Source organism: Pinus tabuliformis, chromosome 4_1 (genome assembly GCF_031772625.1).
Source record: "Pinus tabuliformis cultivar Carrire ecotype Pingquan chromosome 4_1, CPIR1, whole genome shotgun sequence".
Taxonomy (NCBI): domain Eukaryota; kingdom Viridiplantae; phylum Streptophyta; class Pinopsida; order Pinales; family Pinaceae; genus Pinus; species Pinus tabuliformis.
Window position 1 is genome coordinate 908116142 of NC_142303.1, and position 11986 is coordinate 908128127.

At 40.2% G+C, this 11986-nt stretch overlaps 1 protein-coding gene across 1 annotated transcript; it reads left to right on the forward strand.

Annotated features, from left to right (window-relative positions):
* The first annotated feature begins 6488 nt into the window (after nucleotides 1–6488).
* On the forward strand, nucleotides 6489–11018 carry LOC149179087 (uncharacterized). Its single transcript, XM_089422346.1, has 2 exons — nucleotides 6489–6626; nucleotides 10185–11018. The coding sequence occupies exons 1-2, from the start codon at nucleotides 6489–6491 to the stop codon at nucleotides 11016–11018; spliced, it is 972 nt and encodes a 323-aa protein (XP_089278472.1).
* The last annotated feature ends 968 nt before the right edge of the window (nucleotides 11019–11986 follow it).

An 11986-nucleotide genomic window follows, 5' to 3' on the forward strand; every position in this document is an offset into this window, starting at 1 on the left:
CATTTGTGTTTGGTCTGTTGAGTGAGTTTTTCAAGTTATTTTAGTTTGCCATCGAGTCGGTTTGAGTCAATTTCAGTCAAGTTTTCATTCAATAAATGAGTCAAGGTCTTGTATTATTTGTCAAATAATGACTCCATCGCCCAATGGTTGAAAGCACTGGTCTGCTCTCCCAGAGGTCTGCGATTCTTGGCACCTCCAAGGAGCTACCATCCCCATTGGAGCCAATGTTAGTGTCAGTCTTTCTAGCCTTCCTCTAGTGATCAAATATGCTCTTACAAAGTGATCTCAGAGTGTCAAGGTCAAATTTTGTCATTTCAAAGAGTTTTCAAGCAAAATTTGGTCACTAGGCATTAGGTCTAGGGTTTGTTTTCACTCCTTTCAAAGTTGCCCAAATGTCAGTCCATGTCATCATTCAGCTGAGTGTATCATCATTCAGAGGGTTGTCATCATCATATTAGGTTCCATTGGGTCATGTTACACCTTGTTCATGCTTCAGTTGTGCCTTGGCAAGGTCATTTCCCTCTCCTAGGGTTTTGAAAGCCAATTTCTCTTGGACGGTCAAGTCATTGGAAAAACTTGTACCCAGATGTTCATACACCTTCCCCTATCCTTAAAATACCCTATCAAATGCTTTCCATCCCTTAGATCCGCCAAATTCCTCATTTTTGCACAAACCCTAGTTTCTAGCTACAACTTGGCAATTTTCTAGGTTTGGCCTGTGTTTTGCCCTTTTGGACCCCTTCCCCTCACTCAATCTCTGAGATTCCACTTTCCCCTGCTTCCTAACATCCCTCTCCACTCCCAAAAATTTCCCCAAGAATTTAGAAGCCCCCTATCCCCTTCATTTCTCTCCATTTCGACAAAATTCCTTGTTTCACACATCGGGACAAGTCGCACTCAAATGATGTTCCAGAGAAATAAAAGATGAATTTTGGAGAAATGAGAGAGGTTTTTGTCCATAACATGCCAAATAAGAAAAACCTCCTTCACTTTTTGCACAGGTGTCATGGTTTTAGAGAAATGTCAAAATTGCAATCGCTAGATCCAAGGAGGTTGGCCAAGGCACTAAAACGACGGAAAAGGCCCGATCCACTCTAAATTTTGGCCAAAGCCTCTTTGAATGAGCATGGCACTAAATAGCCCAGCCATAGCACAAATCCCAGGAAATTTTGAGAATTTTGGGTGAATTTTGGCATTTTCAGGCAATTTGCAGGTTTTTTCCCATTAACGGGCTCACCCCGCGCGCGACCCTACATCATGGCAACTCAGTTTGGTAAAAACTCAGCATTTCTAGATTTTTCATGCAAAGTTACATATGCCCATGGATGGACTTGAGATTTTGTGCAGTTTTGGTCCCCCAAAAGGTCAAAAAACTACCAAAAAATGACTTTCTGGCCCTTTTTTGAGTTGCAGAAACCAGTCTTGGGAGAATTAAGTTTTGACAGGGCAAATGACCTCCAAATTCAAAAATTCCAGTTGGGTTGGAAAGTCGACTCACAGACCTTTCCAAAAAGCCCACGTTTTCTCAATTTGGACACCTGTAAGTGCCCCAAAACTGGCTCCAAAGACGCGCGACCCGTCAGGCAGGGGCGCGCGACCCGTGAGGCAGTTTTTGCCAGATTGCATTGTACAGCCCAGAAAACGCAGTTTTGACCCAGTTTGACTTTTTGGGGTGGAAGATGATTATCTTTGATGTAATTATTGTAACTCTAAGACACTTTTACTCTTGTTTAACACTTCTAGAAGATTCATTCATGTAAAGGGTAAAATATTTAATGAATGGATTGGTTTCCTAGCTTATAGAGGCAAGTTGTTTTGACTGCCTAGTTTGTAGTGCTTAGTTTAGAAGTGGTTGAAACAGCTCCTAGAAGGATGAGCTCGACCCATGGAGGCAGGGAAAGAGGTTAGAACATCTATATTATGTACTTTCTTGCTCATTTTCATGGTTGGACTCTTGAGGAGGAAGCTATCATTGTATTATTCACTGTATCTCTGCAATTTTTGGCTAAGGAAGACCAGGGTTTTGCAGTCCTATTTGGGATTCTTGTGGACTCATGTGTTGATGGTGTGTTTCTCAATGTACTTGTAAGCTTGTTATGTGATTCATTTCCTTTCTTTTACTTCTGCACATTAAACAAATGAAGTGTTAAAGTAAGAATTCATGCTTGCCATGCTCTGCTTTTAAGTTTGTTTAATTTCAATGTTTTCTTCTGTCTAAAGAGAATTCAAAGTGATTGTTTGCTCTCTTTAGCTCCTCATCTTTCATTCCTGACCATCCACCTCAGTTAAAGGCATCAACGCTGTCTCCTACCTCGCCCCAAGGAACCCCCTGTAGAAACTGTGTCCAATCCCGCACCCAAAATTGCAATTCCTCAATTTGCCACCCAAAACCCAAAAACCCCAAATCAACCTTTTTAATCAGTTTACTAGCCTAATATCAGTGTTACCCTATTGGTCATCTCATCTATTGAAGATTTTACCGAGATAGACCGAGAGAGCCTTCTCCTGCCCCGTAGGGCTAGCTATGAGGCTAAATGGTTTGATGTAGCCTTGAGGTTTACCTTTCTCAGCCTGAGGTGAAATTTCAAGTGCTAACAGTATCATTGTCCATTTTCTAACTATCATATGATGTGGCAATATTCACCAAGACTTTCACTAAGAAAAAGTTTCACTTTATGTGGTATCATCTCAAGGTGAAGCAAACAACTACCTATCAGTTATCTTTTTTTAGTTTTGCGTTGTAATTTGAGGGGGGGATTTGTTCCTATTATGTTTTCCCTCTTTCCTCTTTCATGGATTGTATATGGGTACCTAAATAGCCTTGTTGTTGGGACTCATCCATCTTGCATCATACTCACCTAAGTTGTGCTTAAGGGGGGGTGTTGGTGGACATGCACATTAACATAACATAAAGAACACATAGCTTTAGCTATATTTAGTTCTTGCATGCAATTAATCTTAACTTAACTGCTTTTTTTTGGACAATAACAGTTATATTGAAATGGGCGGTAAACCAGCTACCGCATGCTTTACAAGTCTGAGGAATCCATTACAGAGAACAGAGGAATATGTGAAAATGCAGATCCAATCCGAGAGAAATGCAGGTCAAATCGAGGTTCTGAGCTGATGAGGTAAACTACTTCTGCGTGTTGAAGGCTGTAGATGAGATGATGCCTCCTGCAAAGTCCTCAAGCGGATCATGAGCTAACTGTGTATCAATTTTCGCTTCAGAAGGGCTGCCTGCGAATCTGTGATGAACCGTTTCAGCAGATCTCCTTGGCACAAGACTTCCACAACTGGAATTGCCAACGCAGAGAATGGGAGGATTCGCAGATGCTGTTTCCCGGGAAAGACCGGCTCTGAAGTTTCTGGTCCAATCCGACAGAAGAGATAGACAGAGGAAAATCGAAACTGAGCTTGGATACGCCCATTTGGAATCTTTAAAATCGCTGGGGAGACAGAGACAAATCAATTAATAGAGAGCATACTCGGAAACTTGATTCAGCTTTGGGTGGTCTGGTTACAAGATTGATTTAACAGAGAGCTCCTATTTCAATTAGGAATGGAGGGTCGAGCTGGAAATTTAAGGAATTGAGCAAGATGATTCAGTTGAGTTTATTACCAGGGATCTTCGAGAGCAGAGGACACCAAGGTTGGCCTCATTATCAGCTAGGGAATTGAGGTTCCTTAAGATATGAAAGAAAGATATTTTGTTGAATTTAGGGAGCAGAAGTCTGATTTTCCTAATGATAGAGGCTAACTGAACCTGGTGAGAGTTCTTAGGACGAAGCATGGCCTGGATGATGAGTCTTGAGTCTCCGAAGACTGCTAGAGAAAGGATATTTCTTTTGATCGCCTGTGTCAGCCCTTGCCACAATGCCAAAGCCTCCGCTCTGTTGTTAGTTTCAATTCCTAGACCCCAATGGAATCTCAGTTCCGGAAAGCCTCCAGGACTCAATAGAACTCCCCCACTGCCAGCGACCCCAGGGTTTCCTTTAGAAGCCCCATCGAAGAATAAACAATGCTCTTCCAAGGCCGATCTCCACTTGATAAACTCTTGTTCTCCCAGCCTGATCTCCCAGCTGGAATGAGCGGGGACAGATTGAGGGGGCCTTTCCTTTAGCTTTGGAACTAATTCTTTAAACCAATTCTCTTCTTCTATGAGCAATCTTGTTTCATTCCTTGATGTAGCGTTGGCTTCCAGAGCTTCTCCCAACAAAGCCTTTATTTTAGAGATAACTCTTATTGTAGTGCAACTTTCTTCTCGAAAAATTATGTTGTTTCTTTCCAACCATAATTTCCAATTCGCGCAGTCGAATTCACCAAGTTGCAGAGGCTGGTTCTCCTTTCCAAAGTTCAATATTAATTATCCCTGCAAGCAGACAAAGAAAAAGCCCTCATTCAAAATCAGCAAATTTAAAAAGGGAATTAGAAAACAGAGTTTGTAATAATGTGTTGGAGTATAATTGGCAAGGAATATTGCAAAGAGGATTTCATCAGATGGTGGCGGTGCACTCATCATTGATTATGGACAAAATGGAATAATTTCAGACAGCTTACAGGCCATAAGGAAGCACAAATTTGTTCCTATTTTAGTTGACCCAGGAAATGCAGACCTTAGTGCTTATGTTAATTTTGCTTATGTAAAACAAATCATGGAATAAATGGCTTCCATATTTTTCATAATAGTAGCATTTCCATGCACTATTATAGCGATTTGATTGGCAATATCGCATATTTACAGACATTTCTTGAACTACACAGAGCCAACATATCAGCGATATATTGTTCGCATTATCTTCATGGTGCCGGTATATGCGACAATGTCATTCATGTCTCTGGTGATGGGCGATAAATCAATTTAATTTAATTCGATTCGGGAAATATATGAGGCATGGGTCATATATAATTTTCTTTCTCTATGTCTAACATGGGTGGATGGTCCAGGTGCTGTAGTCACAAGCTTAAGTGGCCGAGTATTGAAGCCATCATGGAATCTGATGACATGTTGTCTTCCTCCTATTTCTCTCGATTGGGCGTATACTCTCTGCAATTTGATACACAATATGTTGTCTCTGCGTTATGGTCACAGTGATATGTATGGAGGTCTCAACGCTGTTCTGCGATGGGTGTATTGTTTCTACAGATCTATGCTAGCAGCTATATTCATATATACATATAGAATAATGTCTATGGTCAGCGGTACTTATATGGTTGGCACAAGCACTCTCCCGACATCCCTATAGTCTCAGCGTCACTATTATATCGACCTGTTTCAGCACTAGATGAGTCTCGGCTCTGTCATATAAACTGTATGTATGGCATGATCAATTGCAGAGCATCACAGATGTATGATAGCAGTATTGTATATATGGTTCAGTTAGATATGTGTCTCAGTTCAGTTCTATGAATAGCAGCATTGGCGTTCTATTCGTTGAAATCACCATTACAATATATGTATGGCGCTATTGGCATCACAGTTCAAGAATATTATTGTGAAAATCAATAATGACCAAATAATTCATGTCAACCTCACTTAGGAGAATCCAAAGCCGCTTATTGCTGGGAAGAACATGAGTCAAAAGCAAAGAGTGCCCTCTCTATTCTATGTGATCTTCATCGACGGAAAGTCTGGTTTGATGAGAGGACTGGAAATTCTATTTGCAGTGCATGCTTTCATAAATCTTCCAAGATTATGATACCTTCTCTCTCTTTTTTCTACTTGGATATGAACAGAATGTAGAAGATGATGTGGATGGAGATTCAAGCAGTGATGAAGATATGATTATGAGGAAGCCTCAAGTGGTTCTAAGCAGAGAAGCTGTCTATAAGGCAAACCACAAGGGTACAACTTCAAGTAAAAAGAAGAAAAAAGCCAAGCTACAACGTGTTATGCGTAGCATAAAAAAGCAACAGTGTGTAAATTCAGAAAATCTTGATTGGGGTAGCTATTCGCCTCTCCAACATTTGAAGGATCTATAGGGGTTTGCTGAGAAGCTTTTTTCTCGCCTTCAGACATGCAATGAGTGATTTGAGGTTAAAATGATGATTATTAAAGTGATTGCTAGGTCAGTGGGACTCCATCATTTGATTTTGTTGAATTTGTATCCATTTCTTCATAAATATGTTCAGCCTCATCAACAAGATGTAACACACCTTCTGGCAGCAGCAGTCCAAGCCTGTCATGATATGGTGCCTCCTGATGCAGTTGAACCATTACTGAAGCAGTTCGTGAATCAATTTGTACACGATCGCGCTCGTACTGACATGATTGTTGTTGGTTTAAATGTTGTAAGGGAAATCTGTAAGATGTAACACACCTTCTGGTAGCAGCAGTCCAGGCCTGTCATGATATGGTGCCTCCTGATGCAATTGAACCATTACTGAAGCAGTTGGTGAATCAATTTGTACACCATTGAGCTCGTACTGAGATGATTGTTGTTGGTTTAAATGTTGTAAGGGAAATCTGTCTATGAATGCCATTGTTGATGACTGAGGATTTACTTCGTGACCTTGCCCTGTATAAGAAGTCTCATGAGAAAGCAGTATCATCAGCGGCTCGATCCCTCATTGGCATCTTCAGACAGATATGCCCATCATTATTGGATAAGAAAGATCGTGGGGGGGTCTGTATTCTATGATGTGGCAGTCAATTGCAAATACTCCGGCATTCGATCCGTCTTCAAAATATATGCGGTGGATTTACTCCAGATTATCAAGATCTTTTCCTAATTTCGGTAAAATGGCCAATGCATTTCCAGAAATTTGGAGGCAGTTGTAATTTCTAGAATGTGCAAAGTGGCAGAGAACAAGATCCGATTGCCTATGTTTGTTTTCAGTAATGGGATTGACACCTGTAAATGCCACCTCTTCATCAGTTATCAACAGATTCGAGTAGAAAATGGAGCGCTTTTCTATCTTCAGAAACGCTGATTGGCTCTTAGTTTTGTTTATTTAATAATGATAAAACAAATTCCTTGCCTTGGGGTCGATTGTTTTTCCCCTAGCAGAGTTTATTTAATGTATTAAAAAAATCATTTGTAAGGGGTGGAAAAAAAATTCTGAGAGGTGTGCGTGGAGGAGAACAGAGAGCTTTCTTGTACAGTTTTTGACAGAGAGTTTAATGAAAAATATAGCTCTGACCCCTGAGATTCCTGTGGTATGACATTTGACATATGTTTCTTCTCTGTCTCATATGTATCTTGTAATGTTTTTCATTTCATTCCTAACTCATTTCTGTTGAATACTTTTAAGTGAGAAAGGCATAATTCAATTTATTTGCTCTGTCTTGAGGAAGTATTCATAGTTAATGTTTTCTTCTGTTTGACAACGATCCATATTCTATGCCCTTGTCGACTTCTCAGCAGTCTTGCCATTCCGTTTATCTCAATTTAATTGTTAAATTTCTTGCCTACCTTGCCTCACGAGATAATCTGTGTTTTTGATTATATTTCTCTGTTCAAGTTGTTTCTTTGCCCCATGCAGCCTAGAAAACCCCATCATCCATTAAAACCCCTTTTCCTATCAATTTACTAGCCTAAAATCAGTATTCCTTATTGGTCATCTCAGCCCCTTTGAAGACCTTTTGCCGAGATAGACCCGGAAAGAGCCCTCTCCTGTCCTCGTAGGGCTAGCTACGAGGCTGAGCGTGGTTTGATGTGGCCTCGAGTTTTGCCTTCCTCAGCCTGAGGCAAATTCGAACGCTAACATAGTGGCGACCATACTAGGGAAGATGGTTTGCTGTTGACGTGACATTCGACGTGTTGATTGTCTTGTCCCAGTACATGAAATCAAGTTGCAGATCTGATGCTGATGGTGGACAGCATTCAGACACATATGCAGGCTGAAACGTTCACCTGGCGACTCCAACTCGATCTAGACAGTCCAGTGCTCGCTGATCCATTTATGCAATGGTGGGGTATGTGGCAAACCCTGCCCTGTGTGAAGCTGTAAAAGAGGTTAGAAATTGGTTAGCAGATATTGAAATTAATGATGAAGGATTTTTCATTGCCTTGCTTCAATGTTTGAAATCTCCAAAGTTCCCTCTTGAAACTAAAACTAGATTTTGTGAGTTAGTTGTTGAAAGAGTTGAGAAGGAGATTCAATGTTTAGATGAGCAGATCCAGTCATATGATTTCCAAGACCCTAAAAAGTTCCTGGAAATCCTTCCTCCTTCGAAACAAGAAATAATAGAATTACCTACAGATGTTTACATTGACAGTGTGCAGCTGGAGGTATGTATTGTAGAGTTGGGGCAGAAAATAGAGTCTGGCTTTCGCGATCCAATTGCGATGTACATGGAAGTGTTTTTTAGTTTGACTGACAAATCAAGCTGTCTTATACATAATCAGGCTCATTACGTGCATGAAGGGATGCCAGCAATTACATCTGTGTCCTAGTGGAAGCATTCTCAACCGGCATCATTCTCAGGTTTACTTGAATGGTTGATCTGGCATTACAGTGTTACCTGATCTATTGTTTTTGCAAGTGAAGTAGGGTAGATTTTGTAAATAAATAAGCAGCTAAAGGGCAGCATTTCGTTCTAGTTTCATTGCAGTTCTAGTTTGAAGTTTGTCGAGTCAATTTTCAGTTAATAAGTTAAATCGTGTCGATTTCTTGCAATAATGGACTCCATTGCCCAATGGATGGAGGCACTGTCTGCTCTCCCAAAGCTCTGCAGGTTCTTGGCACCTCCAAAAAGCGGCAGTTGCCATCCCCATTGGAGACGATGTTAGACTCCGTCTTGTCAGCTCGCGCAGTCGAATTCACCAAGTTGCAGAGGCTGGTTCTCCATGCCAAAGTTCAATATTAATTATCCCTGCAAGCAGACAAAGAAAAAGCCCTCATTCAAAATCAGCAAATTTAAAAAGGGAATTAGAAAACAGAGTTTGTAATAACGTGTTGGAGTATAATTGGCAAGGAATATTGCAAAGAGGATTTCATCAGATGGTGGCGGTGCACTCATCATTGATTATGGACAAAATGGAATAATTTCAGACAGCTTACAAGCCATAAGGAAGCACAAATTTGTTCATATTTTAGTTGACCTAGGAAATGCAGACCTTAGTGCTTATGTTGATTTTGCTTATGTAAAACAAATCATGGAATAAATGGCTTCCATATTTTTAATAATAGTAGCATTTCCATGCACTATTATAGTGATTTCATTGGCAATATCGCATATTTACAGACATTTCTTGAACTACACAGAGCCAACATATCAGCGATACATTGTTCGCATTATCTTCATGGTGCCGGTATATGCAACAATGTCATTCATGTCTCTGGTGATGGGCGATAAATCAATTTACTTTAATTCGATTCGGGAAATATATGAGGCATGGGTCATATATAATTTTCTTTCTCTATTTCTAGCATGGGTGGATGGTCCAGGTGCTGTAGTCACAAGCTTAAGTGGCCGAGTATTGAAGCCATCATGGAATCTGATGACATGTTTTGTCTTCCTCCTATTTCTCTCGATTGGGCGTATACTCTCTGCAATTTGATACACAATATGTTGTCTCTGCGTTATGGTCACAGTGATATGTATGGAGGTCTCAACGTTGTTCTGTGATGTGTGTATTGTTTCTACAGATCTATGCTAGCAGCTATATTCATATATACATATAGAATAATGTCTATGGTCAGCAGTACTTATATGGTTGGCACAAGCACTCTCCCGACATCCCTATAGTCTCAGCGTCACTATTATATCGACCTGTTTCAGCACTAGATGAGTCTCGGCTCTGTCATATAAACTGTATGTATGGCATGATCAATTGCAGAGCATCACAGATGTATGATAGCATTATTGTATATATGGTTCAGTTAGATATGTGTCTCAGTTCAGTTCTATGAATAGCAGCATTGGCGTTCTATTCGTTGAAATCACCATTACAATATATGTATGGCACTATTGGCATCACATTTCAAGAATATTATTGTGAAAATCAATAATGGCCAAATAATTCATGTCAACCTCACTCAGGAGAATCCAAAGCTGCTTATTGCTGGGAAGAACATGAGTCAAAAGCAAAGAGTGCCCTCTCTATTCTGTGTGATCTTCATCGACGGAAGGTCTGGTTTGATGAGAGGACTGGAAATTCTATTTGCAGTGCATGCTTTCATAAATATTCCAAGATTATGATACCTGCTCTCTCTTTTTTCTACTTGGATATGAACAGAATGTAGAAGATGATGTGGATGGAGATTCAAGCAGTGATGAAGATATGAGTACGAGGAAGCCTCAAGTGGTTCTAAGCAGAGAAGCTGTCTATAAGGCAAACCACAAGGGTACAACTTCAAGTAAAAAGAAGAAAAAAGCCAAGCTACAGCGTGTTATGCGTAGCATAAAAAAGCAACAGCGTGTAAATTCAGAAAATCTTGATTGGGGTAGCTATTGGCCTCTCCAATATTTGAAGGATCTACAGGAGTTTGCTGAGAAGCTTTTTTCTCGCCTTCAGACATGCAATGAGCGATTTGAGGTTAAAATGATGATTATTAAAGTGATTGCTAGGTCAGTGGGACTCCATCGTTTGATTTTGTTGAATTTTTATCCATTTCTTCAGAAATATGTTCAGCCTCATCAACAAGATGTAACACACCTTCTGGCAGCAGCAGTCCAGGCCTGTCATGATATGGTGCCTCCTGATGCAGTTGAACCATTACTGAAGCAGTTGGTGAATCAATTTGTACACGATCGAGCTCGTACTGAGATGATTGCTGTTGGTTTAAATGTTGTAAGGGAAATCTGTCTACGAATGCCATTGTTGATGACTGAGGATTTACTTCGTGACCTTGCCCTGTATAAGAAGTCTCATGAGAAAGCAGTATCATCAGTGGCTCGATCCCTCATTGGAATCTTCAAACAGATATGCTCATCATTATTGGATAAGAAAGATCGTGGGGGGGGGTCTGTATTCTATGATGTGGCAGTCAAATGCAAATACTCCGGCATTCGATCCGTCTTCAAAATATATGCGGTGGATTTACTCCAGATTATCAAGATCTTTTCCTAATTTCGGTAAAATGGCCAATGCATTTCCAGAAATTTGGACGCAGTTGTAATTTCCAGAATGTGCAAAGTGGCAAAGAATAAGATCCGATTGCCTATGTTTGTTTTCAGTAATGGGATTGACACCTGTAAATGCCACCTCTTCATCAGTTATCAACAGATTCGAGTAGAAAATGGAGCGCTTTTCTATCTTCAGAAACACTGATTGGCTTTTATTTTTGTTTATTTAATAATGATAAAACAAATTCCTTGCCTTGGGGTCGATTGTTTTTCCCCTAGCAGAGTTTATTTAATCTATTAAAAAAATCATTTGTAAGGGGTGGAAAAAAAAAAAGTTCTGAGAGGTGTGCGTGGAGGAGAACAGAAAGTTTTCTTGTACAGTTTTTGACAGAGAGTTTAATAAAAAATACAGCTCTGACCCCTGAGATTCCTGTGGTATGACATTTGACATATGTTTCTTCTCTGTCTCATATGTATCTTGTAATGTTTTTCATTTCATTCCTAACTCATTTATGTTGAATACTTTTAAGTGAGAAAGGCAGAATTCAATTTATTTGCTCTGTCTTGAGGAAGTATTCATAGTTAATTTTTTCTTCTGTTTGACAAGGATCCATATTCTATGCCCTTGTCAACTTCTCAGCAGTCTTGCCATTCCGTTTATCTCGAGTTGATTGTTAAATTTCTTTCCTACCTTGCCTCAGGAGATAATCTGTGTTTTTGATTATATTTCTCTGTTCAAGCTGTTTCTTTGCCCCATGCAGCCCAGAAAACCCCATCATCCATTAAAACCCTTTTTCCTATCAATTTACTAGCCTAAAATCAGTATTCCTTATTGGTCATCTCAGCCCCTTTGAAGACCTTTCGCCGAGATAAACCCGGAGAGAGCCCTTTCCTGTCCTCATAGGGCTAGCTACGAGGCTGAGCGTGGTTTGATGTGGCCTCGAGTTTTGCCTTCCTCAGCCTGAGGCAAAT

What these genes read in the sequence shown, in the direction of transcription:
- LOC149179087 (XM_089422346.1), top strand. Translation starts at nt 6,489, where the DNA reads ATGACTGAGGATTTACTTCGTGACCTTGCCCTGTATAAGAAGTCTCAT. An exon ending in ATAAGAAAGATCGTGGGGGG is followed by an intron (nt 6,627 to 10,184) that starts GTCTGTATTCTA and finishes GGATATGAACAG; the next exon opens with AATGTAGAAGATGATGTGGA.